The 27,503-nt window shown below is 32.8% G+C and overlaps 2 protein-coding genes across 6 annotated transcripts; one reads left to right on the plus strand and one right to left on the minus strand.

Moving 5' to 3' along the window:
• Nucleotides 1-1,146: 1,146 nt before the first annotated feature.
• On the minus strand, nucleotides 1,147-14,945 carry LOC125062704 (MAGUK p55 subfamily member 7). 2 transcript variants are annotated; one of them, XM_047668782.1, is made up of 11 exons: nucleotides 14,502-14,945; nucleotides 14,086-14,357; nucleotides 13,453-13,584; nucleotides 12,908-12,937; nucleotides 11,523-11,690; nucleotides 11,041-11,237; nucleotides 10,847-10,962; nucleotides 10,288-10,605; nucleotides 3,493-3,663; nucleotides 3,166-3,338; nucleotides 1,147-2,814 (listed from the first exon to the last, which is right to left on the minus strand). In XM_047668782.1, exons 1-11 carry the CDS (start codon nucleotides 14,539-14,541, stop codon nucleotides 2,638-2,640), a joined length of 1,794 nt encoding a protein of 597 aa, XP_047524738.1. In that variant the 5' UTR covers nucleotides 14,542-14,945; the 3' UTR covers nucleotides 1,147-2,637. The 2 variants fall into 2 exon arrangements, with proteins under 2 accessions (XP_047524738.1, XP_047524739.1); XM_047668783.1 differs by lacking the exon at nucleotides 12,908-12,937 and having other exon boundaries at nucleotides 14,502-14,943.
• Nucleotides 14,946-16,490: 1,545 nt separating this feature from the next.
• LOC125062524 lies at nucleotides 16,491-27,458 on the plus strand. Of its 4 annotated transcripts, none has more exons than XM_047668517.1 (8): nucleotides 16,491-16,633; nucleotides 18,789-20,399; nucleotides 21,018-21,183; nucleotides 21,505-21,576; nucleotides 22,120-22,297; nucleotides 23,039-23,276; nucleotides 23,983-25,011; nucleotides 25,631-27,458. In XM_047668517.1, the coding sequence occupies exons 2-8, from the start codon at nucleotides 18,932-18,934 to the stop codon at nucleotides 26,002-26,004; spliced, it is 3,525 nt and encodes a 1,174-aa protein (XP_047524473.1). In that variant the 5' UTR covers nucleotides 16,491-16,633; nucleotides 18,789-18,931; the 3' UTR covers nucleotides 26,005-27,458. The 4 variants fall into 4 exon arrangements, with proteins under 4 accessions (XP_047524473.1, XP_047524474.1, XP_047524472.1 ...); XM_047668518.1 differs by lacking the exon at nucleotides 16,491-16,633 and adding an exon at nucleotides 16,888-16,952; XM_047668516.1 differs by lacking the exon at nucleotides 16,491-16,633 and adding an exon at nucleotides 17,023-17,136.
• The last annotated feature ends 45 nt before the right edge of the window (nucleotides 27,459-27,503 follow it).

A 27,503-nucleotide genomic window follows, 5' to 3' on the forward strand; every position in this document is an offset into this window, starting at 1 on the left:
CTGGACCAGTTCTCCCACTTGCTTTATGTTATTTATAAAATAACGTATTCAACACCTCAAGTGAATTATCTTTGAACGTTAAACCAACGTTTTTGTTCAATAAATATAATGACTGAACTGGTACATACGTATATAAAGTAGATAGAACATGTGACCCTTTCTTAAATTCAAACGCAGAATGTAGAATAATTTGTTCTTTAGCGTGATTAGGTGATAGCAGTGATGCTTATATCATATAATTAACGAGTTATGAATTTAATTTCTTATTATTTTGTAGCCGTCGCAATTTTTATACTAAAACAGCAATCCTACATATTCTATTTCAACTTTTAACCTAATTCTATCGTCATTGTACGCCTTAATACTTGTAAATTTTAAATAGGATTTACATATTTTGATTATTCACTGACCCCCATCCACATTTTAAAGAGCTAACATATAGATTTTAAATTTTAGGAGTGAAAATGGCAAAAATCTTTACCATAGAATATCGCTTGTATATTTAGTAGATTCAAATTATATAGGATCTTCACATATAACTTCGATTACGTCCAACAACTAGGAAATCAATCAATATTATTGATTGATAAATTTATCGTTTAGAAAACTGGTAATTGAAGACAAAAATTCAATATTATTGCATTCAAATTTCTCTCTGAGATACAAGTCTTATTTTATTTAGTATAAATATACTAACCGCGACTTTCCTCATGTCACAAAACCATGGTGTAATTTATTGCCAATATAATAAAATTTCTTAATACTAATAAATCTAAAGGCAACTCTGGGTTACAAATAAACGTGGAATTTAATAACTGCCTATTCATATTGTCTTCTATATTAACCTACACGTATATAGTAAATATTATAGACGTATTAAAAACGTGTCAATAAAAACGGATTTTTATATATATCTGAATTCCAGCAAATTCATCACGACATCTAAGGAACACTGGATATTTTAAAAAGATATAAAACAAATGCAGACATAGGGGCCTCATAGCCTAGCGGTCTTATTAAGTGGCAGCTAGGTGAGGGGTACCGGGTTCGATTCCCGGTTCGAGGGCAAGTTTTAATTTAATTTAAATTTGTTCTCGGCCTTTGGGAGGGTTGTGCGGTACCGGGTGAGTGCCTAAACCGTACATGGAGAACACGGTCTAAGGCAAACACGAATTATAAAAAAATCTTATACTTGACGCTGGCTAATGCACAAACCGTGCCAGAGCCATAAAAAAAATATGTCATTGTTACATAATGTACGCAACAAAAATAAGCGTTTCTATAGAAATGGGATTGAATACACGATATTTAAGCACGCTAGAGCGTAGTCATGATACATTAAGTCGGATTAGTATTTATTTTATATTTTTTCATAGATCGCTTAGCCTGGCAATTTTTTGTTATTTAATATAATTCACATTTATGCCAGAGAGTACTTTAATGCCAGATACATTCATCTTTTTATTTTAAATGAGACTGCTATGTTTGCATATACTACTCGATGAAAGAATTATATATATAAAGGTATTTCTTTATTATTATTAACATCTACTGTCAATAGGGACCACTAACGTCAAAATGATCGATATAAGTTTGGACTAGAACACTTTAACGACTAATACTTTTTTATATAAATCATAAGATCTACCTACGTTTGTTATATTTAGTATTGCAACTTTGCTTGACAGCGCGCTTTTTTGGTTATTTGTTTCACATTACTTAAACTAACATTAATCCTATGTTATCTAACGACAACATCACTAACTTTTGCACAACTCAAAAATACACAACAATAATGACCTTTTAAGCGTTAAATAACAGGCACATGTAAAACTTAAATCTACTAAGATAAACTTAATTTCATTGACTAGACTGAGATTAATTTCTTTAGAATATCAATTGTATGGCCATAAATTACCGGTTCTAATGAACCCAACGCACGACTGCAAAATTTCAACGCTTGGTTATATTTGAGCAATTATAATAGGAAGTTGCGACTAGTGCAGCTACGTTAATATAAATAAACTTATCAACTAATGGAGTAATTATTTTAGATTGTGATATTGTCTATTATAACTTATTTTGTGGAATTAAATCTAAGTGTTTATTGAAACCTTTTTGCCCTCTCAATGCAACAAATTGTGAAATTTCTTAAAAGCGAAATAATGTTAAAAATTTTACTACTGGTCTTTCAATAAAGTCTCCTTTACCTTTTTCAGGAGTACTGTGAATTTAGCCAATATATCAATGAATAAATTTTAAAGTGGCATTTCTGGTATACATTAGGAATAATAGAATAGCAGCCGAAAGTCCGTAATAACCGGCCATATTTGACCTGTCACGCTGCCAATTTAACAATCAAGCGACTTAAAGCGATATGCCTACCAAAACCGGGTGTTTCTTTTTTCCTCAATATTTATTTCTAAACAGGGCACTGTTAATAATAACTTTAAATCCAAAATTAACATATGAGAGATATACAATCATAATTTAAATTTCGTATCAGAAATGGCACCTTACATAGCATGTGAAAATACCAGTTCCAAAATGTGACAAGTACATTTATATACATTAAACAGTTCCCAAGACGAAAGTGAATTTAGCATGTTTAGGTATTCGGATAGGATATTATTTTATTTACTGTACCCAAGAAGCAGGAACCCAAAGAGGCTCAGATTGGACCCTCCATGAGGTTTTTAGGAGCTGCGATAATGCAATTGCCAGATCTTCATTCACAATCTCCTCATCAAACATGTAGCCGTAGAGGAAGTTGATACGCGTCGACGAACGAATGATGTCGTGAAACTCTTCTTCCTGAAAATTTTAAAATAGAACGCTAGTAAATCTTCACAATTAAAAAAAAAGTTTTAAGAAAATTCTCGCTCAAGATTCTCTAAAAAGCTTGTTACTGGCAACCTTTTAAATACACTCTAATTTAATATTAAATACTTAATATGGCGCTCTCTCTCACTGGCCGCGATTGCTGAATAGAATTCTAGTTATGTAACGTTATAGTTTTGCGTTTTCATCAAAGATAAGATAGTCTCTCCTTTCAAATAAGGGTCAAATGTGGCAACCGGCGGCTCTCAGTTAGCGCCGGATAAAATTTTAAGCAGTAAAGGCTAAAAAATTAAGTATTTGTGACTCATAAAAAAATATACTAACTGTAAAAGCCCGTGAACTTTCTTTATCAAAGGTAGAGCGTGCGTTGGCATTCGTTCTGGTTTCAACCAGGCGTTCAAATGACGGCGGCTTTACGAACACAATGTAGGGACGTAAGCGAGTCGTGCGAAGCATCTTCAGCGCTTGCCAATGCGGACTTAAGACGCATACACGACCTGTAAAATATGTGAAAAAATTAAAAAAAATAACTAAAATAATTCATGGATTAATATAATGAATGCGATACTCAAAATTTAAAAAATAAAAACAATTTAATTTCTTAGTAACTCAATATCATTTAAAAACTAAACGATACCTTAATTTCCTTACCAGAATTAACGATTGTCTCCACGCTTTCCGCCGACGTCCCATACAAATTCCCTTTGTACTCGCCGTGTTCGATGAATTTTCCATCGGTAATATCTTGTTCCATCTTCTCGCGGGTAACGAAAACGTATTCCTTCCCATTTTGCTCGCTGGGCTTCAATGGTCTCGATGTATCTGAAATGAATTATTGAATCTATAAGTTATAATAGGCGAGGTCCAAACCAAAAACAGTAGGACAATAAACGCTAATCAATACCGATTTTCAACAGAATTGTCATTGAAATTGCGGAGCTACAAATTTTATTCAATTAGGGTGTCGCATACCTCAACAATACACCAAAACAGGGACGCAACAAGTTATAGATTGACATTTTTTTTTAATGGCTCTGGCACGAATTGTGCATTAGCCAGCGTCAAGTATAGGATTTTTTATAATTAGTGCTTGTCTTTAGAAATTCGACCGTGTCCTCCATGTACGGTTTAGGCACTCGCCCGGTACCACACAACCCTCCCAAAGGCCGAGAACAAATTTAAATTATATTAAAGTTTGCCCTCGAACCGGGAACCGAACCCGGTACCCCTCACCTAGCTGCCACTTAATAAGACCGCTAGGCTATGAGGGCCCCGGATTGACATTTAATCGCGATGGTTATGACGCATGCGTCAACATAAGATGGACGATTTATTTATCGAACCCCTGCTATTTTAATGGTAGGGGAGCCCAAGAGGGGATTTCAGGATTTACTAAAGCGCGGCAGATTAATATATAGGGGGATACCTTCTACCCGGTTAAGTACCTCCACAAAATATGAGGCCCATATATAAGGCCGCCCGTGAAGGAGACAGGATCAGATTAGTAAAAAAAAATTGACCATCAGAAATTCCCGAGCGCGTCAAATTAAGGTAGGGTGAGTTAATTACATCCTAAAAAGTGTATATTCCACTAATCTGACAATTTGAGAGTGACGGAAAAAAGGGGAGGGCAACAAAGTTGTAAAAAAAAAACGTCATCTCGACATTCTCGAGCGTAGCTAATTTTTCTTTTATTTTGAAGGAAATAATTCAAGAATAATGAAAAATATATAATCTGACGATTTCCGCAAGCCGAAATAACAAAAATTCGTCGATAAAGTTAAATGCGTGCAGCTGCGTGATGCCTACATTTCCTTAAACCGATCGGAATCTACTAAACGCGTTCTAAATATTTCCCTCAAAATTACATTTCCTGTGAATTTGAACCGATTCGGACCGATAGAGTTTGAGAAATTTTGAAAAATCTTAAAAAAATAAGAAATATTTTTTTTTTAAAGTGGTTTCTTTATCGATCAACTTCAAAAACTAATCCGCCTTTGAGCTTGAAAAACCACGTCGATCGCCACCAAGCTGGTCAAAAGCGGTTGATTCGTTCGAGAGATATCGTGAACGAAAGGAACCCGAAAAAGTGTTTTTTCGGGATTACTCCCGAAATTTGTGGTTCGATCAATTAAAATTACTTATGAGGATGATAAAACTGCGTCGAATGCCGCCAACCGCGTGAAAATTGCTTGATCCATTCAAAAGTTATTGCGGTTTGAAAATTACAAAAATAGTGTTCTATGAAACTTCTATCAGACTTTCGAGCTGGGAGAGCTCAATGCATAGAAATGTTATTTCTTTGAACTTAGCGAGCTCAAAATATCAATTTTAAGCGCCCAGGAATGGAAGTAGCGGGAAGTTGCAGGGATGGCCCTTTAGATGAACCGTTTTTCTAAAAAAAAATTGTCAGATCAGGCGAATCCCTCTAGATAATCGTCAGATTATGAGACAGTACGTTTAGACCATAAACATGAACCAAATATATCTTATTCTGACGCGCTTGAGTATTTCAAAATTGCGATTTTTTTTTGCAAATTATGAAAATGGTCGTGGGTTTGCGTCCCATCGAAATCGTCAGATTAGTGAATGAGAGCTTTTTTTTGGTGCACTTAACACTCCCTTAGAAAATCTGACGCGCTCGATAATTTTTTTTTTTTTTTCATTTTCAACCCTTAAATACAACCACCCGCATCATGCAAGCGATCAGATTAACATACGTACATTATTAAAAATACGTAGGGCATTGATGCTATCAATATCTGACGCGCTCGAGGATGTCCATGCAACAGTTTTTTTTTACATATCTAACAATCTATAGCCGCTTCCCCCACCGATGAAAAGGTATATATCATACAACATTTTTTTCTTCTTATTATCTAAGCTTTGCATCCCAATAGGTCTCTACGACGCTCGAGTAAATCCCCATTTAGCATCGTGGGCTCCCCTACCATAAACCCATACGCACGTTGCTATGGTGGCAGACACATAAATTATAAACAGTTCCGAACATTACAAATATGTACTGATACGGAGTAATTCAAAACAAAATAATAAATAAAAATTTTAATTAAAGAATAGTTAAAGACCCCACGGATGCAACTGGCTCGATGACCCTGAGAACGCCCCTTAGTCGATTTTTAATAACATTTATAATGTTAGGTTATCTTTTTTAGATATCGCGGCATTAATTTGAAAAGATCTCACACATTTCGAAGATATAAACTATTCACATAAACACCACTGATCACAAAGTCCGATATGATTCCGAAGAACTAAAGAACTGTTTGAGAGAAACCTAGAATTCAATTGGATGCCTTAAATACCAGCAAAGCCCAAGTTTGCTGTTATATATAAAGTGATTAAGTGTCTAGGAAACTTTTCAGCCACTGGAAAGAAGCTTGGCTGGCTTAATTAGCCAGGACTTGACGCACAACTAACCAAATGGGCGTCAAAGTGCGGATACTGAGTCTACACTATATACTTACTCACTGTAAACAAATTCTCACAAAGAATGATACGAGCAAATAGAACAAATCTAGACGACAATTACATGCCTACAGCGCATGCGTTACCCAGCTTGGATGCAACTGGCAACGCACCATAACCGATCGATAATTCATTTGAAAACACGAAAGCAAGGCAACACGTTTCAAAAATATAAATGTACACCTAACCGCTGAAACTAGCAGTAGAACTTCTAGATGAGTAGTTGTTTATAAAAAAATCTATTATAAATAGATAGGTAAAACAATATTGAATTTGTCCTACTCAGATGGGCTCATAGTATAAGCTAATTAATTACCCCTAAAAATTGTGTACTTTAGCACAATAACTGACAAAAGCATAGACAATAATGTACAATGGACCAAATAGGGGTCTAAGCGCGGAAACTGAGTCCACACTACAAGCATCGAGAATGCATTGAATAATTATCAAAATATATTACCGAATTGGAACGAAACACGTTAAAGAAATTGACATCAAAATCGAAATGACACAAAAACGCTTAAACAATAATTACTTACTAAAAATACGTGTGTCTACCAGGTCTGCTTCGATCGAAAAGGAGGAATCTAGACTTCAGTCAAATGCCTAAAATGCATGCGCGAGCCCGGATGCTATAATCCTTTGTCCCCGACAAGGCACCTCAATCGATCGTGCAATAATAAAGGGTCATCTCAGGGCTCCTATGCATTTATGATACATCATATGCCTACTTTGAATGTTCTACTTTCTTTGCATATAAACAATTTATTATTGTTAACTAGCTGTGCGAGTTATTTGTTGTCTGTACTAAACGCGAATAAAAATTTTGGTGACTGATTATTAGTTAAATATTATGTCCCTAGACGTACAACCAGACATAGTATTGTTTTCTCGATCAACTACAAAAAAACATTCTCGTTACATTCTCGTAAAATTTATTGGATATAAATATAATTTATGACTAATTCATTTTCCCATATAGACATTTTTAATAAAAAAAACCTCTGAAACGGTAACGGCAATGATGTATGAAATGAAATATTTAATAATATAGTTACTCTCATACACATACAAATGTAGCATAGACACATCTACATTTATATTATATTTGAATAGGGTAAGACCGTTGGCATTTTTTCTGATTATAGATTTATAATTATATTTTTGCTGTTTATGTATACAACGTGTTTTATAAGTTATGGTTTTTTTTTTCTATTTAAAGGATATCGGTGCCAATATCATATTAACGTACAAGTACAAAGAAAATATAAATTATTAAGAAATCCATTATTCCATGCCTACAAACTGAGGTAAAATGAGTCAATAAATTGAACACCATTGTTAATTCATTGAAACTAGTAACTAGACGACGGTCAAATCGGCAACGCCGCACATTGGCGTGTTAGTTCGGAACGATTAAAAGAATACCTACGACCGGCACATAAATGTTAAAGTTCACTTGAGTTCAAATCATAACAAATTTAGATTACTAGGATATGAATATTGAATATTTATACAACCACTATTATCACATCATTTATTATTTCATATTGGGTTTTTACTAATCACAAGTTTACGTAGGACTTAAGATTAATACGCGCGCATAAGGTATCCAATTAAAATTCGGTCACAGCGACAAATCGACTCAAAGGTCAAAAGGTCAAAAGGTAAGTAGGGCAGGGCATCGTACGTCGCGCAGGGTCTTTTGCCTACTACTAGATAGATCCTTTCTTTTCGCACAACAGCTTAACAAAAAACGGCAACGTCTCTTGCAAAAATTGTCAATGGGATCTATTTTATTTTACTACAAAAAATAATGTTGTTTGTTGTAAAAACTAAAAAACATTACTGTTACCAAACGGCTAAACAGATTTAATTCAAATTTTGAAATTCGTTTAAGATCGTTGAGCTCTTGTGCGTTATCGTGGCAATGGTATTATCTACGACACAGATTGTATATAATAATTTAAAATCGTAGTGTAATAAACGAACTAAGTTTCTTCCCAGATTGTACAATGTACATATTGTATAATATATTATCGCAAAAAATAATGCAAAAGTAACTATCTTTAGTTCAACTGTTAAATTCACACATAGTATAGTAGGACGCAAAGCATTCAATATAAAAAAAAAGTATTTTTTTTATTATAAAACATAAATCAGTCTTTTGTTTTTTTAGTCACAAATATGTAATATTTGTTTATATTTACATTGCATAAATTATTTATTGCTTTAAAATTCGCATATCGCGCTACACAGCGAAGTTTGTTATATTTTTTTTCAAATAACAATCATTTGTTTTTATTGGAATAGGTAAGTAGGTGATCAGCCTTCTGTGCCCGACACACAATGTCGACTTTTTGGGTAGTTGAAAACCGGTTTCCTCACGATGTTTTCCTTCACCGAATGTTAAATTCGGAAAATACGACTATTGGTGTACAGCCGCGGTTCGAACCTACGACTTCAGGGGTGAGAGTCGCACGCGCAGCAAAGTTTGTCATCTACAATCATAAAATATAAATAAAAACCTATACAATCAAATGTTTGATTCTGTATAACGGTATAATAAAACTTTTTTTAAATGTAGATTAAATTATATTTTATAGTTTAATCTCTAGAACTATTAAAAAAATGTTGGATAGATAAATAGATACGATATTGTAATAACATGATAGCATAATACTATTTGCTTCTGCGCCAGCCAGTCGTACACGAAGCTAGAAATTATATTCGCAATAGCTTACATTAAAACGCACGCCACAATCAACTAACATATTAGAACAACTAAGAACAAAAGCCTTTTTTTATAGAACGGGGGGCAAACGGGCAGGAGGCTCACCTGATGTTAAGTGATACCGCCGCCCATGGACACTCTCAAAGCCAGAGGGCTCGCGAGTGCGTTATATCCGTTTACAACCAGAAACCATTATGTTCTTATTTGGGTCCAGGACCCAGGCAATTGACCTTATGCGTATATACGCATAAGGTCCGAGGGGGTCCAAAGGGGGCCGAGTATGCACGACCCCACCCCAGAATGATTCAATACACTGGTGGTTATTTACAATTCTTAATTCTGGGCTAAGCACACTCACTCACAAGCATTTCACAAGACACAAAAGAAATCGGTAAAATTTAATAAATCAAAATAAATTTGTCACAAGAAAATTGTTAGTAATGCACTGAACTGGTATAAGTCGAAGCATGAATATTTTGGAATAAAATAAAAGATACAATAATCTGAAAGTAATTTACGTCGTAAATTTAAACAACAAGCGATCGGGTACGTCATATGAAAGAAACCATTAAACATATGATATTTACTTTTGCATTTATTTTTTATTTACATTTCAAATAGTGACGAAAACATATTTAAATACTAAATTAATAATCTGTTAATAAAGGCATAAAACAATACCCGTTATTTTTTTAATATAAGCCAAAATGGCCAGTCAGATGTAGCATCTCAAATTAAAGCGCACTATAAAACGATAATAATTATAAATTGACTTATATATTAAGAAAATTTTGCCTAAAAATTATGCATACATACAAATGTATTTCAATAATAAATATAAAAATTTACACATTAAATTAATGAAATAATTGTTTTTTTTCTTTTTGGCCTGGTGACTTAAGCGAGCGCCTCTCAAACCCTGAGGTCGTGCGTTCGAATGACGGCTGTGCACCAATGGCCTATTTATTTTATGTGTACATTTAACAATCTCTCATTCGAAAACGTCGCTAGGAAACCGAAATGCATTAAACAAAAATCCACATCTTAGACACAGAAGCTGATTACCAACTTGCCTAAAAAAAAATGTTACGAAACATAAAAGTTTCAAAAACGAGATTTAGCGCTAAGTTGGCCGAACGTACGTCAAAAATGTATTGGATATTCTCCTTTCTTAATATTTCCGGTAGCGACACTTAATTCACTCGATATTTAAGAGTACTCACATGGAATCGGTGTGACATACTTTTCCGGATCGGTAGCGATGAGTCTTCGCCTCATTTCATTTCTACCAACGCCCGGTGCCCCAACCAACACAATCGGTCGAATAAAACCCGGTCTTGGATATAATCTTGCCACTTCTTCATATGTTGGTATCATCTCCCGGTCAAAATCATCATTCTCTTTTATATCGTAGATGACTTTCTTCACTTTAGGCGTAGATTTGCAAGGAAGAAGCGCAGTCGCGTTTGGAGTCGGTGAACAAGGTGTTTTTGGGCTACAGTCCGTGTTGCCATTTGTTGGTGAACATAGAGCTGGTTTGCCTGAAACAATAAAATTATTATAAATCCTAAATAAATGAGTATTAAATATTTTTTATTTAATACATTAATGCAGCAATAAAACCTGTACAGCATATATAATTAAAAAAAAACAAAAGCGCTACATGCCCAAGGTTTCTGTCTTTCGAGACTATTTTTTTATCTTAATAGGCAAGTAGATCAGCCTTTTGTGCCTGACAATTTCTACGTCTAAAACATGCCGGTTTCCTCAGCTTATACGTACCGTCCGTAGATTGTGGATCACTTTGCCGCTCATGTATAATCCGACCTTCCTGCAAGGCTCGAGACGGTATCAAACCGGCTCTCATAACTTTATCGTTTTCTCGCCGAGCCTGCCACCTAAAACAATGTTTAAAAACCATGACAATCTTAAACCTAAAAAAAATATTGTTCGTTATTATTACTGTGTCTTCATACCAGTATGCATCATCCTGAGAAACAATATGCAAGATATCGCCCTTTTTGAAATTAAGACCTGCCTCCTTACAAGGAATGTATGGATCTTCATCCGAGTTATAATTAAAAAGAGCTCGCACTCTCACTTTTGACTCCCGAGACCCACCTTTGCCAAAAGAAGGCACTAGTTTGAATGTTATTGTTCCCTCAGAATTTTGCTGAAAAGAGAATATGACTACAAATACTGAACACTTTAATTTTGTATAGTGCATTTGTTTTTAAACCTAGGTTGATTTAAAAAAAAATACATTCCATAAAAAAATATAAAAATTAAATCAAATACAAAATTTTGTATGCGAGACTGTATGTTTTTTTGTTCTTGGCTTTTTCTGAATATCGAAGTGAGTGCATTTGTTTACATATAAGATCAAGATATATAGTAACTGTTACGTGCTTTATAAATGTCAATTAACATACGAAATGTCTGTGTTAAAGCTACTTACTAAAATATCGAGTACATCAGCGGGGGTTTTATTTTCTACACTTATACCGTTCACTTCAATGACCTCATCGCCAGCATGAATGAGGCCGGATCGATCAGCCGCCCCGCCGTGCATGACGCGAGCTATTACAATTTTACCAGTCTCCTCGTCCGTTTTAATAGTGGCACCCTGAAACGTTTGAGCTAATACTAAACATCGGTCGAGACCATCACTCATAATTCTAATTTACCCTGGAATAGTAATAGAACCCGCTGTCTGTTTTAAACAAAATTCTATTTAGCTGTCGCTAATAGATAAAACTAGGGTCTAGGGCATATACATTTTTACGACCCGATGATCGTTTTTACGACAAGTAGAACAGCTTATGCCCATTAACCCGAAAAATATTGTTCTTTCAGGGATGGAACCTAACGTTCCAGGTTATATACATCTTATATATCTTATCTACTAAGCCCACGAAAAATGTGCCATTACTTGGACGGAATAGACTTATTGCATAATATTTTCAGAATCATCAATCTGACATCACCTAATCAGACTTTTCATACCCAACAAAAAGAAGCCGCCTAAAAACGTGTTATCGTAAATTCTCTTTTATATATAAAATATAATATATCAAAGGTATATTACATATCCTTATACGGAGGTACTTATTTTACTATTGTTTCTACAAAACTACATTGTACTTTGTATATTAAAAATTATTTAGGTAAATCCGAGATTTTATTTCAAGAATTTAAAACAATTTGAAATGAAAAAATATTTAAATACTTCATTATACATTCAATTTTTTAAAACATAAACATAACAAAAATGTTAACAAGATTAAAAACGGTTGATTGATCTGGACAATAAACAGCAACATTACTGATTCAATTGATATTATCCTTTATAATATCAATTTAAAAGTATAATGTTAAATGAGATTTATGCCTACTAAAGTCGTAACTAAAGAAAACAATTTTTAATTTAATAATATGGCACAATTTAGGTTAGCTAACATTATTGCTTAAAGTACTAAAATAAGTTTTAAAGAATGGTCCAGTTTAGGAGAATAATGTCAGATGTGATGAATGTATATCTTAACTCTTCATATACCAGCGTATCTAAATTACTAAAATCTATGCTATAATATGCTTAAAAAAATAATTTTAAGGGTTGGGTACTAAAAAAACTTCATAATAAGCAATCTGGTTCATGTTTAACATAAAGTGATGATTAACAAAATTTGGCACTATAGGGGGTTTGCAAACCACAATACAAATTGTGCCAACATCTAGATATAGCAGCTATAAAAAATAGAAAAAATGTTTAAGGCGGATGAGTCGACAAAAAATATGAAGGGAATAAATGATGAAAAAGCAAGAAGTAATGATAAAACTTACCACAATTGGTTCTGCACTCAGTGCTCCACCCTTTTGATAAAAGATCCAAATTGAATATTTAATTTAAGAAAGCTACAATGGTAATGAATACTTATTTCACCGTCAAAAACTTTGTTCTTGAAAGTACATAGAAATAATTTATTTAAGAAGTTATAAATTGAGATTACTCTTGAAATAAGAATAAATTTGAATAAAAAGAGATATATAGCTTTAGTTACACATAGCTGCTATTTCTAAATGGTAACACATTACACATATTACTTTTATAGATATTGAGAAAATAACTCTCTGTTTAATAATATTAATTTTATACAGAAACATTATGATGATTAATTAAAAATGATGTTCTGTTTTAACTGATTAATCTTGTGTTTTATTTCTATTATTTATTATTTAGTCCAAATAACTTAAGTTTTGCCTTTATGCTTTATAAACATTCTAAGATCCCGTCCACAATATAAGCAATAAAGGTGTTTTAATTGAATATAAACATTATATTAATAAAACAAACATCTAAAGCTAAATTTAAATAAAATATAACTTACCAAGGGTTCATCACTTTTAACTAATTGTACAATTTTGACAGTTTCTTCATCCTCATCTCCATCCGGAGGAATGTCTGGTAAATGTGGGTAATAATCTTTTTGAGCTACTGCATCATGTGTGCACAAAATGGCCTGTAATTAAAGGATAGAAAAATTTTAAAATTTCTGTATTGGAATACTATTATATTGTACTTTCTCTATTTTCTATATCTCTTCTATTTGGAAAAAATACTTTGAAAGATAAATCAGGCTGATATCAACCTAAATGTTTATTTCAAAAATATTAAAAAATGTACTGAAATATTAGCTAGTACATAACTCACTGAAGCCAACAAGACACTTTAGCCTTTCAAGTCTAGTCAAGGTTTAGAGAAATACATAAACTAGTTCAACAGACAAACATGCAAGAGCATCTTACTACATTCCATTCTATAACACACTGAATTTAATCACAATATTATTGAATATTTATTTAAGTTTGGAGTCTATGTCAGTATAAAAGCAGACACATTCACTTGCCAGCTAAGGCAAAACAGGAAAAAAAATCTTAGCTATCAATAGCAGCTGTAATCCTTAACTTACCTTCGATCAAAAATTTAGTTCTATCTAGACAAAATTGTGTTACAAAGATACCTGAAAATGTGGTTTTTGAAGTAAACTCAGGAGCTCTTGAAATTCTTTGGAGACAGTTTTCAATTCACCAAACATTTCTAAAACTTCTAAAGTAACTTGCATTGCATTTGATAACAATGGATAAAATTTGTCATCCTTTCCTTTGGCTACTATTTTGTTATGGACTTGGACAAGAGCATGCAGTTGTTTTGATTGCAACAATTCACTAAGGAATGCTACATCTTCACCATCTGACTGTACTTCCTTTAATGATGTCAACAGTCTACTCAAGGCTAAAATTTGTAATTTTAAGTTAATCATAAAGGATCCAGAAATTAATTTGTTCAGATTAATATAGTATAAAGTACAATATTAATTTACTGAGCTTTTATATTCATGATGTATAAAAATAATTAAAATTACGAAGCAATACTTACAAGGGTCCCAATTGTTATCAGTCGCGTTAGGCATCATCATCGTTGGGATTTAAATTCTCGATAACATAACAAGAGTAATCAATTAAATTGCCATGAATGGCTGAATTCAGAAAATCATATCTATACTACGTACTATTAACATAAGCCATTTTGAATTGAATAGGATCAGAATTCATTACTATGATGTAGACTAATGAAATCACTGACAAGTAAAAATACGTAGTGATTTTCTACAAAGATTCAAGCTACTAAAAGATTTTTATTAAATTCACTAGCTACAATTTGCATTATAACAGCTACAGGCAAAGAGTATCAACTGGTAAAGATTATGTATAAAGTATAGAGATTACTTGACAGTTGACTATACTGTATGTTTCATTGTGCGTTTTCCAATTACAGCACTAGAGCGCATTATGAGCACTCTCAAAACGAATGCTCTCGCGTGCTTCTCGCAATAAATACCAACACAGTGACAGAAAATTGACCAGTGTTTTTCTTTAAGTTGGCATTTATCGAAATTTTCGTTAGTAAATATTATTTATTGTTGAAAAATTTGTAAGGCTTTCGTTTCGTCGTAGATTTTGAAAATAATTAAAGTTATTTCAAACTGCTAAAAAAAAAATATTAAGTAAGGATGAAGGTATAAATAATTACTTTTTTTATATTCCACATTTAAAATATGAATACAATTTTATTTTAAAATCGGATCTGTAAACAAATTTACTTTACAGGATTATACTTTTGTAAACATTGCAATGGTTTTGAAAAAGTATATATTTTTTTTAGAGATCATTAAAAAGTAATTACTCAAAACGTAAATGATGTAAACTTCTTACGTGAAACTATATATTTTACTGTTAATTTAGCTTGTTAAAACCTTATATTCTTTAAAGGTTTTCGTTTTTATTTCAGTAAAAAAATGTTAATGAAATAATTTGATTATTAAAATAAGCGTAAAAAGTTTTCAACCAATTATTATTGTTAACCACATTATTTATACATTAATGAGGTTGCTAACTTTATTCAGAACATTTTTTTTTCAACACTGACTTAGCGCACTCTGCTTATGCATTTGAAAACTAATTCACGTTCCAATTAAGCTTCAGCATTATGCGGCATTGTGCGGCACTGAGTCGCATTATGCTCTGTAATTGGAAAACGCACATTATCTGCTAGAGTCTGGCTAATGAAAGTTGATACTGAAAAAGTGCGGCAAATTTAAAAAATATCAGCATGGCAGCCCTAAAGTAAAAAGGAAAGTTGGAACAACTCACTTTGATACTTTGACATTCATTTTTATTTTACTAGTAGATGCTTGCAATTTTTAGGCTTATAGGTTTTGTGGACATAAGTTTCATCTAAGTAGATTATTGGCTTGCCTTCTGCACGTTTCGATGCAATGGTACGACAGGGGACGCCAGCGCGATAGTTTGGAAGGTGCACTTGCATCGCTGCAAGAGGCGCGAGGAATGAGCATCAACAACGCTCTCGTGCTCGCTGACATTGTTCTTAACTCAGCACTGTAAGGAAGCGCACATTTACTTATCATGACGGAGTGGAGTTACGAGTTGTGTATCGCTTTTATAGAGTTTTATCAAATAGATCCAAACATTTGTAAACCAAAAGTGGGATTGGGTAAGCAGAGACTTAAATATATCTATATAGAAGTTAAAAACTAAAAGAAGTTATTAAGTGAGACTTTTAGAGGACACCTAAGAAACAAAAAGCTTAAATTAAATTTTATTTAAATTATACCGGCATGACATTATATTTTTTATTCATATTTGTGATATAAACGCAAGACATTATAATATTGGCAGGCATATAAAGTAGATCAACTAAATAAATCTGATGGATTCCACTCACTAAGATTGGTGGTTGCATAGTGCATCTTGTGTCGTAGTTTCAACCTGTTATATATTAGTCATCTATGGTTTCAACCTACAGGAAATTATAACATGCGCAGTAACTTAAAATTTAAAGAACGCGCAATGCTTTGAATGAGGTAGATATATGTACTGATGGCGATATTATTTTGTGATAATTGAACAATCTGTTTTAAGAAGAAATGTATTGAAGGAATTATTGATTAATCTATCTCAGCGACTCAAATCACTGTTTCCAAAATAAAGGTATGACAATCTGTCCTTATTTAGTAGTATAAACATAATACCGGCATTTTCTATGTAGCTATTTGACATCTTTCCAAATCGGTTATCGGCTCCCAAAAACATGGCGCTGTGGATCGATCCGCAAATATAAATAATATAATATACTTTATCTATGTATCGTAGGACGTTATATATAGATAAAGTTAGTCAAAAAATAATTATCGCTAATTTGTTATCTGTGTATTAGGACCTATGTATTTACTATTTAGTATAATATGTATAGATAGTGTGACAGACGAGGTGACAATCCGCCAAATACTGCGAATTCTATTTTAAATTTGTAAGAATAATTAATAATTACTTGAATGTTAATACTAATTTTCCTATTTTTTTCTACCACCAGTTTTTAATTTGATTTTTGTCCGGTATTCGTATTATGTAGTGACCTCTGAACAGTAGTGACTAGTAATATTGAGTTCGCGCACTGTATTATACTTCCTAAACGACGAAGCACGAATCTAGTGGTAAAGTACAATATCTTTTAGTTTTAGACGAGGCTTAATTATAACTTATATGTTATAAAATTATTGGTTCTAATAACATAATGTGTCCGTTATACTGACTCCTACTTAAACTTATTTACTCGTACCTATATAAGGTGTCATTAGATTAATTAAAATAGTATTAATTGAAATGCTTTAACAATTAATTATTTGTTAAAATTATAAAATGTTTGATTGTGTAGAACTTCTTCATAATATTATCTAAAATATACATTTTTCTTTCTCTAAGTTTTGGCTACATAAATTGCTTATGTACCAATTCCATACTACCAAGAAATTCTAATAGGATATATTTGTCCCTATTATATAGAAAACTAACCAATCCCAGAAAGTTCTTGTTTGATTTTTTGCTTCCATTATGTTGCCAGGTATCTTATTTTTTGTTTGAGTTATTTGATGTTTGATGATGTCATATTTTAGTATGAAGTAACATCTAAATGCAAATGAATTGAATACAAGTAATATTGATGATTACTATGTGTGAGCTATATGCCTACCACTTATAATTAGGTATTAATCAATTTTTTACCTTCATATTTTTCTTCATTAATTTATTGATTTGAAAATTTAATATAATTTATTTTGTTATTGTTTTGCATGGTATAAAACAAAATCTTTTATAATCATATTAAACCAACTAAGCCAACATATTATCACTACATTATACTTGTTTCACTTTGTATTTTATATAAAAATATATTTGAAATAAAAGTTAAAGGTACAGTTTGTAAAGCAACATTATATATGAAAAAAATATAAGTATTGTATATTGTAGTGTTAATTTATTAATTAAAAAATACAATTTAATAGTTAATAGGTAAAAGTGTATTTTTACCTAAAGTGTAAAATAAAATACATTGCAGGTCAATAAGATAGTCTTAGGATCATAGACTATAAGTTTTTTTACATTGGATTGCAATATAATGGTGTTGTGTATTAGGTTAATTATTACCTAACCTGTTTTCATTTGCTGGACACTATCTATGCATAGCAGTTCCACATTGATTTTCCTAGCACTTCAAGATGTGTTTGTGACCATTATTTTTTTGAGGTGGTATTTTAAATCTTCCAAGATAGTTATTAAATTCTATTAATGTCAAGGCCAATTATGTTACTAAATTATGATGTATAAGATTTTTTTTTGGATTAAGATTAATGTCATAACAATAGTTTTGCACATTATGTACAATTTTAAAACAAATTTACATAACATCTTCTAACAACCCAATCTTAAAAGATAGATGTATGCTGACACATGACTTGAGCACATGCAACCCAGGCATTAAAAAGGATTTCTTTTTCGTTACTAATAGCATGATGTTAAATAGCGTTTTTAAATAAATGGAGTTTGACTAAAAATGAAATATTGTTCCTGAGATATGATTAATTATTCTATGAAACTGTTAACTTGATCCTGACTTAAAAAAATCTTGAGAAAATTTGCAGTTGAATATTAATTGTAGAATTGATATATATATATATATATGTTGTTGTATAGTTATTATAACTAGTTTTATTTACTTCTCTGGCGTAAACTTTATTCCTCTTCTTAGTATATTTTCTATGAACCTTTATTTAAATTAGTAATAACATTGATTACATTTTATTTACAGATTTTCGATGAATCTATTTATTCAGACATTGAAGTGGTGTGCAGAATACTTAATTTTCTTACCCATATATTTGTTTTAAAAGTGAAGTCGTACTCGTTTCATATGTCTTCAGCAGTAAAGTACCAAGCACCTAGCACTCTAATATGGATAATATTTGCATGTCATCTGATTTAGGAAAAGATTCACAGGAAATTATTTTTAATACCACAAATGAACTAGACGTACACAATGATTTTGAGTTTTATGATTCTGAAGATTCTTTTAATCAAACAGCACAACCAACTTCAGTATTAAACATAACATCTGCGCATGATTCTGTGTTGAATATAAATGAAAAATACGTTAGTCCAACAATAATGAATAAAAAACCAAGTGAAACTTCAGAAATAAATACTGACTTTGTTGCAGTCATAGAACCAGTATTTTATGCCTCAACACCGAATAATTCTATTTTATCAGTGAACACAAATAATGTACATGACCTACATAGGGATGAAGTATTGACTACATCACAAGAGGCTTCTGCCAATGTAATAAATACTCAACATGATTCTTCTCGTTTAAACACCAGCGAAGAAGTTAAATCTTTGGACAAAATGGATGACTATTCCTTGATAACTAAAAACGTTACAAGTAATACTACTAATTGTGTGGTAAATACGACTTCTGAAAGAAGATTTGCGGAGCTAAAAATTGAGAATAGCGATGATGATTGTAAAAGCCAAGTGTCCTTCGATTCAGGAAATGAAAGGTCGAGCCATAAATATTTTATCGATTTGTCAAGTTTACCTGATTCGTTGCCTCCTAAAAAAACAAGTGAGTTAGATAATGCGCATGAAAAAAGTAAGATTTTCAACATATTTGTCGATTTAGGTGATAAGGCACCAGTAAAGGAGATGCCTACTAGACTATCATCCGCACTGAACGTAAAAAGACAAATCGATAAAAGTCAACCAGCTCAAGAAAAACCTAATAAAAATTCAAAAATAATGAATGCTGAAAAACGCCAGTCTGCATTGACCGAAAAAACCACATTGTGTAACAACTCTACACTATCTGAGTTTGAAGCAATAGAAGCTTTATGTAACGACCCAAATATAAGTCTTACTGAAATAATTCATACACCAAAAACAAAAAAGAATAAAAATGAGAAAACAAGTTTGTCTCAAGAACCATTTCGAAACCACAGTGAGCAAAGCAAATCTGCAATATGTAAAGAAGTTTTTCAAAAGGCCGATTCTTACGTAAAATTGTCCGACTTGGATAATCCAGTGTCACAAACAGATTTATCTGAACATCTTGAGACAGCAAATGACGTCCGAATGACTAGATCTATTCCAGACAACAACTGGAGAAAACAATATCAGTCTACCTGTGTATCGATAGGTTTGCTAAGTTCTTTTCACTCTGAGAACGCATTGAGCTTAAATAGACTCTTTCCAAATTTAAAGAATGATATCAGTAGAAGTATGCCCGGGTCATTGTCAGCAAGGACATCGCTATTAAAGCCTGGTATAGTTCCAAGTCCCGGAGAGACCGATGAGCCGAATATGACGTCGGATGTTTCTGAAATTAGCAGTGTCCAAAGCAGTACATGCCGCTCTATTGTTGGTAAGTTTATATATTTTTAATTGTTTTGCGTGTTCTAATTACGGTGCATGGACCAATGTTCTTCTTTCTAAGTGCGCATCTAACTAACTCGTACGGGGATGGAAAAGATTATGAGGGAACCGCACTGCCTTAGACCCGATAAATCGACGGTGCTGTTCAGGCACAGTAGGCTGGATTATTACGAAAAATTAATGACCACGAAATAGTAAAAGAAATCTGAGAGACCAGACCTAAAAGTTTCTAGCGCCATTAGTTTTTTATAATTATACTAGCTGAGCTAGCGTTGTTTTGCCATGTATATATTTTCTAGGAAACATTTTTTAGTTCAATAAAAATAACTATCTACTATAATAATAAATAGGAGTTAAGCGTAGAGAGGTGGAAATGAAGGGTTGTATGTATTTTTAATGCCACATAATATAATTTTTTTTTTGGGGTGGACACCCCTTATCACTTGGGGTTTGAAAGTCGCCGAATCTCACTTACTGATTATGCATAAAAATTTCATACGAATCGGTCGAGCCGTTTCGGAGGAGTATGAGAACGGACTTTGTGACACGAGAATTTTATATAAGATACTTCAATCTGTTTTAATATAAAAATAATTTTATTTTCCAGAAAGTACTACGGAAGAGTCAAGTCACGTAGCAAATTTGATTGTTAATTGTCAGTCCCGTTTAGGGCAAGATTTGCTTCGAATGTTCATAGAGGAAATAGCGCCGGACGTTATAGTAGAAGTGGCTGGAAAACGTATTAAAGCGCATAAATGTATTTTATCTTCCCGGTAAGTTCAATTATTGAGTACTTAAAAATAGTATTTCAGTATAATGAAGGTAGGTGCAGAACTAGTCAGTTTGTATACACTTTTTCTAAATTATTTTATTCTGTTTTTTTTTTATTTCTCTGAGTGGTTAAATTTATTGCCATGTGCTAGCAGTTGTTTTTAATTAAGCGTCACGAGTAATTTTACTATTTGTGTTTCGACTTTTGAAATTTTCTACCAACCGAAATATATCAAATATTATTTTCAATGCAATAAATTTAATAATGTATATTTCAATGTTTTCAAAAATATCCTGTCATTTGTATATCTATTATATTGCAGATGCCAATATTTCGCTCGAATGCTAAGTGGAGGCTGGGTCGAAAGTGCTGGAAATGTCATTACTTTATCGTTGTAAGTAACTAGCAATTTAATTTTAGGCTTATGAATAATTGTTTAATTAAAGTGAGATGCATTTTCACTTGCATTTTTTGATGATTTTAGGGGATAGTTCGTTCTCCTTTTGATTATTATCTTACTTTGTATTATTCAATTATTTCTTTATCTTGCTAATTCGTAATGAAACTTGAATGCTTCTTGTCTCACATTTTTTTTGTATTTAATTTTTTAATAAAAGTTTTTTTATGATGATGTACATGCAATATTCTTGTAAATTTTAAATGCGTGAGTATTTTGTTTCTGTGTATAAAGTTTTATTTGTATATGGGATGGTGATGTAGATTTTTTATTCATAAATGGTTATTCTTTTGTTTTTCGGTAAACTTTGACAACTTTATTTTGTCTTCGAGAAGATCTCAGTCCCAACTGCTGTTGGCACTGAGTGATGTGCTCATTGCGAGCATTTTCAAAGCAAATTCTATATAATTCGATTCCTCAGACATTGATTCAATTGCTTGAGATATTAGAGGCACTATTGTAATACATTTCTGTTTTCAGATTTTCCTTTGAGGCCGTTCATTTTGTGCTGTGCCATATATATTCGGGAACGTCCGATCTTCCTGACAGTATACGCATTGTTGAGTTAGCAGCCATGGCGGATATGTTGGGACTAGAGGGACTCAAGGAAGCAATCATGGTCAAGCTTAAAGTCACTTATTGTCATAATTTCCATACGGTTAGTGTAATATTTCTAAAGAAGTACTTATGTATGTACAGCTTAAGTTAAAATTTCAAGCAGTTTTGTCCTAATGGCATTAGCATGCAACTCAACCCTGGGGTCGAAGGTTCGAAACCTATGCATTGTGACTGTCCATGTACGCAGCACTCGCCTAGTGAAGAAAAACAATTTAAACTTGATATTAGTTTATATAGTAAGGCTGGTGCAATGTCATATGTCATATTAATGCTAAATTTGAATTTTTAAATAATTTTTACGTCATAGAATTAAAAATATCAATTTGTTAAGGTTCTATTTTCACTGATATAATAATAGTTGAAGTTTAAAGTAGTTTTTTAAATTTGTCAAATAGCCCATTATTTGTTTTATTGCCTAGTCTCGGCTACCTGGTCAAATTTTATGTGGTGGTGGAAAGCTGCTACTTTAAGTAGACAGTACTGTTAAAATTTCTTCTAATGACAGTGGCGAACTTATTTGTCCCACATGAACGACGCAATGTCCTGAAGAACCGCCATATTGGTACAAATGACCCACTATTTTGTGTCACTATCTCCCGGCCTATTAGCTTAGCTTGAATGTCTCGTTGAATGTGTGAGTCAAATCACAGATGCGCAAAACGATTCGTCGTACTATCGTCGTCGTCTTCATAGTCAAATGGCCCATACATACCAACGTCTTTTGTTATTCATTGTTTATATTTAGCCCATCTTTTAATACAAACACTTGTTTGTATTTCAGCCGTGCTCCATTTGTATTGTGGGTGTCGTTGAGTGCTTACCGCTATCGGCTGTGTATGGGTTGGACGATCTGTACCGCAAAATCTTAAGATGGATGACAAAATATTTTGCAACCATTTGGCCGACGAAACCATTCGCTACATTACCAAAGGAGCTTTTAGAAAAATGTTACCAAGAGCATGTTGTTAATTTATCAATTGATAATTTTCTCGACACGGTGTATGGATGCGGAAGCATAGGTAAGCATATCGGGATTCAATCTTTCCAAAATGTTAACAAATATTCACCTAAAAATATGAGGTCAGCTTTTGACTCCTGGATTCTTCATCTTTTCAGCTACTTTTTAGGTTACTACCATTTTCCTAAAACATCTAGACTATTTGTCTGGTTCAATGATATATCACTTAATGATTATGTATAGCTTAAACTGGTCATTACACGCTTATTAATATCCAGGCCAAATGATTTAAATTTATTTGTGTTCCTACAGCTACTTCATTTATATATAGCAAAAAACAATTAGTAAACATATAGCCAAATTATTTAGAAGGAAAACATTATTAAACACATTTAACTAAGTAATACTTAATTCGGTTGTGTTGTGTGATGGTGTAAAAGTGAGGGTATGTACGTGAGTGTGTGTATGTGGGGTATGCTCATGATGCAGGTGATTTAGTGTTATGCTTAACAAGTCGAGGTTAAAATAGTGGCTACGCGATACAGCATAGTCGATGTTAATTTAAGGAACGTGAAACAAAGCACGATTTCTAATTGCGAACTGCAACTAATTTTATCTAAAATGATGTCATATAGTAGCATTGTATCGTATTCCTTTGGTCTGGATATTTCTTCGTCGACTACGTAATATACATTTAAATGTTTGACTCTTGATCATCGTCTCGGTGTGTTGAGGCTTAAGTCGTAATCGTTTTTTTTATCTTTTAGTTGGTATACTGGAAAATACAAAATGGGCTGAAAAAGTGGCTCAAATGTGCCGACGGTTGGTTAACGCAGCCGCGCATTTTGCTGCACCGAAACTAGTTCAAATCCTCGAATTAATCGCCACCGTCCCAAACGACTCAGCTCCGTTAGCAAAGCAGGCTTTAAAGGACTGTTTAACAGCAGCTATAGAATGGGCTCCACCCGGCGAAACCTGCAAAGCATACGCCTTTTTATCAAACCTAGTTAAAATAATTCGGTCTAAGGCAGATCTGATTTTAAATGTTAACGGGAAAGTCGCAGATCCTGATAACCTATTGTACACAAACGCGAATAATTGGCGTTTGCAGTGTGAGAATACATTGGTCAGAGCCGCACCGCGCGTCGTTAGCACTCAAGCATTCAAAGATTTACCAACGGAGTTAAGGAAGAGGCTGAGAGAACTTGGGTGTATTGTGTATGGGCATCAAGCGAACCCTACATTCTCACCCATACCAGGAAGATATACCAAAACCATGTCTCAAACTAAACCTTGCGAAGATATAATAAAAAGCCTTGATATGGAACACGTACGAAAGTCTTTCGTTCCCTACAAACCAAAGCCCTACACAGTAACCACAGAGAAAGTTAAGTGTGAGCGAGAAAAGAAAAAACCGATTTTAGTACGGACAACGCGGGCCCAAGAAAAACGCGCTATATACAATATGTCGAAGACGGGACCTGCGAAATCGAATTCACAAAATCCATCAGCGAAAACACCACGTTACCTTGACCCGAATTCGTGTAAGGATACAAAGATGCCGCAAAAGAATTTTATTAATAAAGTTATGTCATCTACCGAGAGCTCCCGTAACTCGAGTCCCGTGCTTAAAAGGAATGAGAAAAAACAAGGTAAAGCAATGTCCGAAGATAGCCTTGCAACGACATCGAGGCCGAGAACTGCCGAACCATCGACGGATTCACTTAGCGAGTCGCAAAGTAACAAGTACGGCACCTACACCAAAACAAAACACGCACTAAAAGGATCTGTCGAATGTAAGTAGTGTGTGAGTTTTAAATGTGTATTAAAAATACATTAAAATTGATTTAGACTTCATTCGCATCGATGTGCAAATACAGTATAATATAATTATTGTTTTAATAACTATACCAAAAAAGACACGCGCGTTGTGGCGCTACAACCCATTGGTCTTCAGATTTCTGCATCTGTTTTGTGACCAACTTAATTTCCTTATAAACGGCAAGTAGATGATCGGCCTTGTGTGCCTGACACACTCCATCGATTTTTAGGGCTAAGTCTTGCCAGGCCATCAGCCCATTGATGCATAGACGTGATTCGAACGCACGGTTCTAGACAACACTGTTGACTTTAATAATATAAGTATAATAAGTAATAGTCTAGTGGCTATAATCATTATCGGTATTGGCATGGTCATTAATCAGTTTCTTTAATCATATAATTTTTTAGCCAACTAAGCTTTCTATTTTTTTTCTTTGAGGAAGAGTGAATTGCGAAGATAAAGCGGAAAAACATGTGGATTCGAACATCCCATTTTCTAATCTTTCATTTCGTCTTGCGATTGATATTAAGGGTCTGATGAATCTCCAATACTTAAGCATTATATTCATTTTGCAATAAAATACTTTGTTACAGCAGTAACGACGCAACATAGTATAAGCTCCAATAGAAACACAACAAAAATACCTTTATATTCATATGCTGGATCCAAAACTGAGAGCCAATGTCGTCGTCAGATTGCTCAAAATGAACCAAAAACAAATAAAACACAATCCTGTAGGATGTCAACAAATATACCTAAACCGAAGATTTCATTTCCTGGTTCCCTCATGATGGCTACTAAAGCCAGTTCAGCTAAAATAGTGACGAAAGTTGTGAAGGAACCCGTCAAAACGAAGAAGGTGCCTAAAAAAGTAAAGGATGTGGAATCAAGGCCAATAGGAAGATCAGGCACGTTCTTAAAAGATGAACCGACCTTCAGTGAAGAATCAAGGTTAATGAGTAAATAATTTTATTTGTTACTTGAAATTTATTTTTAAAATGATTTTTACCGTGTGCACTATAAAATATTTTTTCCGTAAAATATCAGTCTAATTTGCTGTAAAAAATTAAATTACCTTTGTTTTCTGTATATAAAGAAATTGTTATTTCATAAGCGATCTTGTAACGACTACGTATTTTCTTCACACCTATAAAGGTTTTATGGCTTAGTATGTCAAATAGAAAATAAACTGTTCCTGACTAGCTTATGTGTTGATAAACGCTTCAGGCTTAAATAAATCTAATAGGTTTTCGTTTATAAGATCGGAGCAAGGGCAGCTATATAAAAACTTAGTCTCATCCCCTAATTATTTCTTAATGACATTATAGATAATGCATCAAGAATGACTAGCCTCGATACTTCGTTAATTAGTCATAGGTTTAAATATATTTACCACATTACCATTATAAGTCTTTTTATTGACATTCCAGACTAGTTCGACGTTAAATCTAATTTGATAAAAAATATTTTATTATTTCATATACTGTACTTTATTGTATTTAATTTATCGTATAGGCTATTTTTTTTCTTTATTTTTGTTTCATAGTATATATTTTATATGAGATTCTATAATCTTACGTACGTTTAAATGTTAACAATACGTTAAGGTGTTTATTGACATTGTATTTTAAGATGGTTATCTTAATAATAAGTGATAAATTTATAGACTTTTTTTGACACTTTCTGTTTTTTACGGTGGTATTGTTTAGTTTAGTTTACTATACTTTACTTTAAATTATAGTTAAGTCTTTATACACATCAAGGCATAATTTTTATTTAACTCTACGGTAACACTGAACTAACAGTAAACTGGTACTTTGATATTCAAGACATGTATAGCCATAGGTAATTTGTAAAAATAAAGGCTGGCCCTGAATTAATGCTGATTTGCTACAAAGGATGATTACACCTATGTAAGAAATCAAAAGAACGTTAATCAAGTACTTAAAACAATATATTCAAAATAATAGAAAAGATTAACTAAAAGTATCATTGTTGTTTTTTAGTTTTTATTGTAAGATTAGTTTTTTAGATTTACTTTTGAAATGATCTCAAGGATGCACAGTATTTAATTGTTTGGTCAAGCATCAGCCATTTTTAGAGACTATTATTTTTCTATATTAATAAAGTACGCTAAGCTAAGCTCTAGTAATTGTGATTATTATTCGAAGACTAAGCAATCGACAGACTTTAAATTACCTGAAAGAGGTTATCAATTTAACCTTAAAGTATTCTGTGTCGCATTTCTGCAATTGTATTTACTATTATGGTTCATATTCAAAATTTTATGTACTTTTAGTATTGATTGTTTAGTGTTAAATGTACAATAGTTAGATGTTTTGCTTGGTTTTTAGTCTCGAATAAAAGATGTAAACATGTTATTGTAATTTGTAAACAATATAAATAAATTTTCAGTCACAATTTGGTATTATTCGTATAAGTTTAATAAATAAATTTCTTTCGCAT

The sequence above is a fragment of the Pieris napi genome, chromosome Z (assembly GCF_905475465.1).
Source record: "Pieris napi chromosome Z, ilPieNapi1.2, whole genome shotgun sequence".
In the NCBI taxonomy this organism is placed as follows: domain Eukaryota; kingdom Metazoa; phylum Arthropoda; class Insecta; order Lepidoptera; family Pieridae; genus Pieris; species Pieris napi.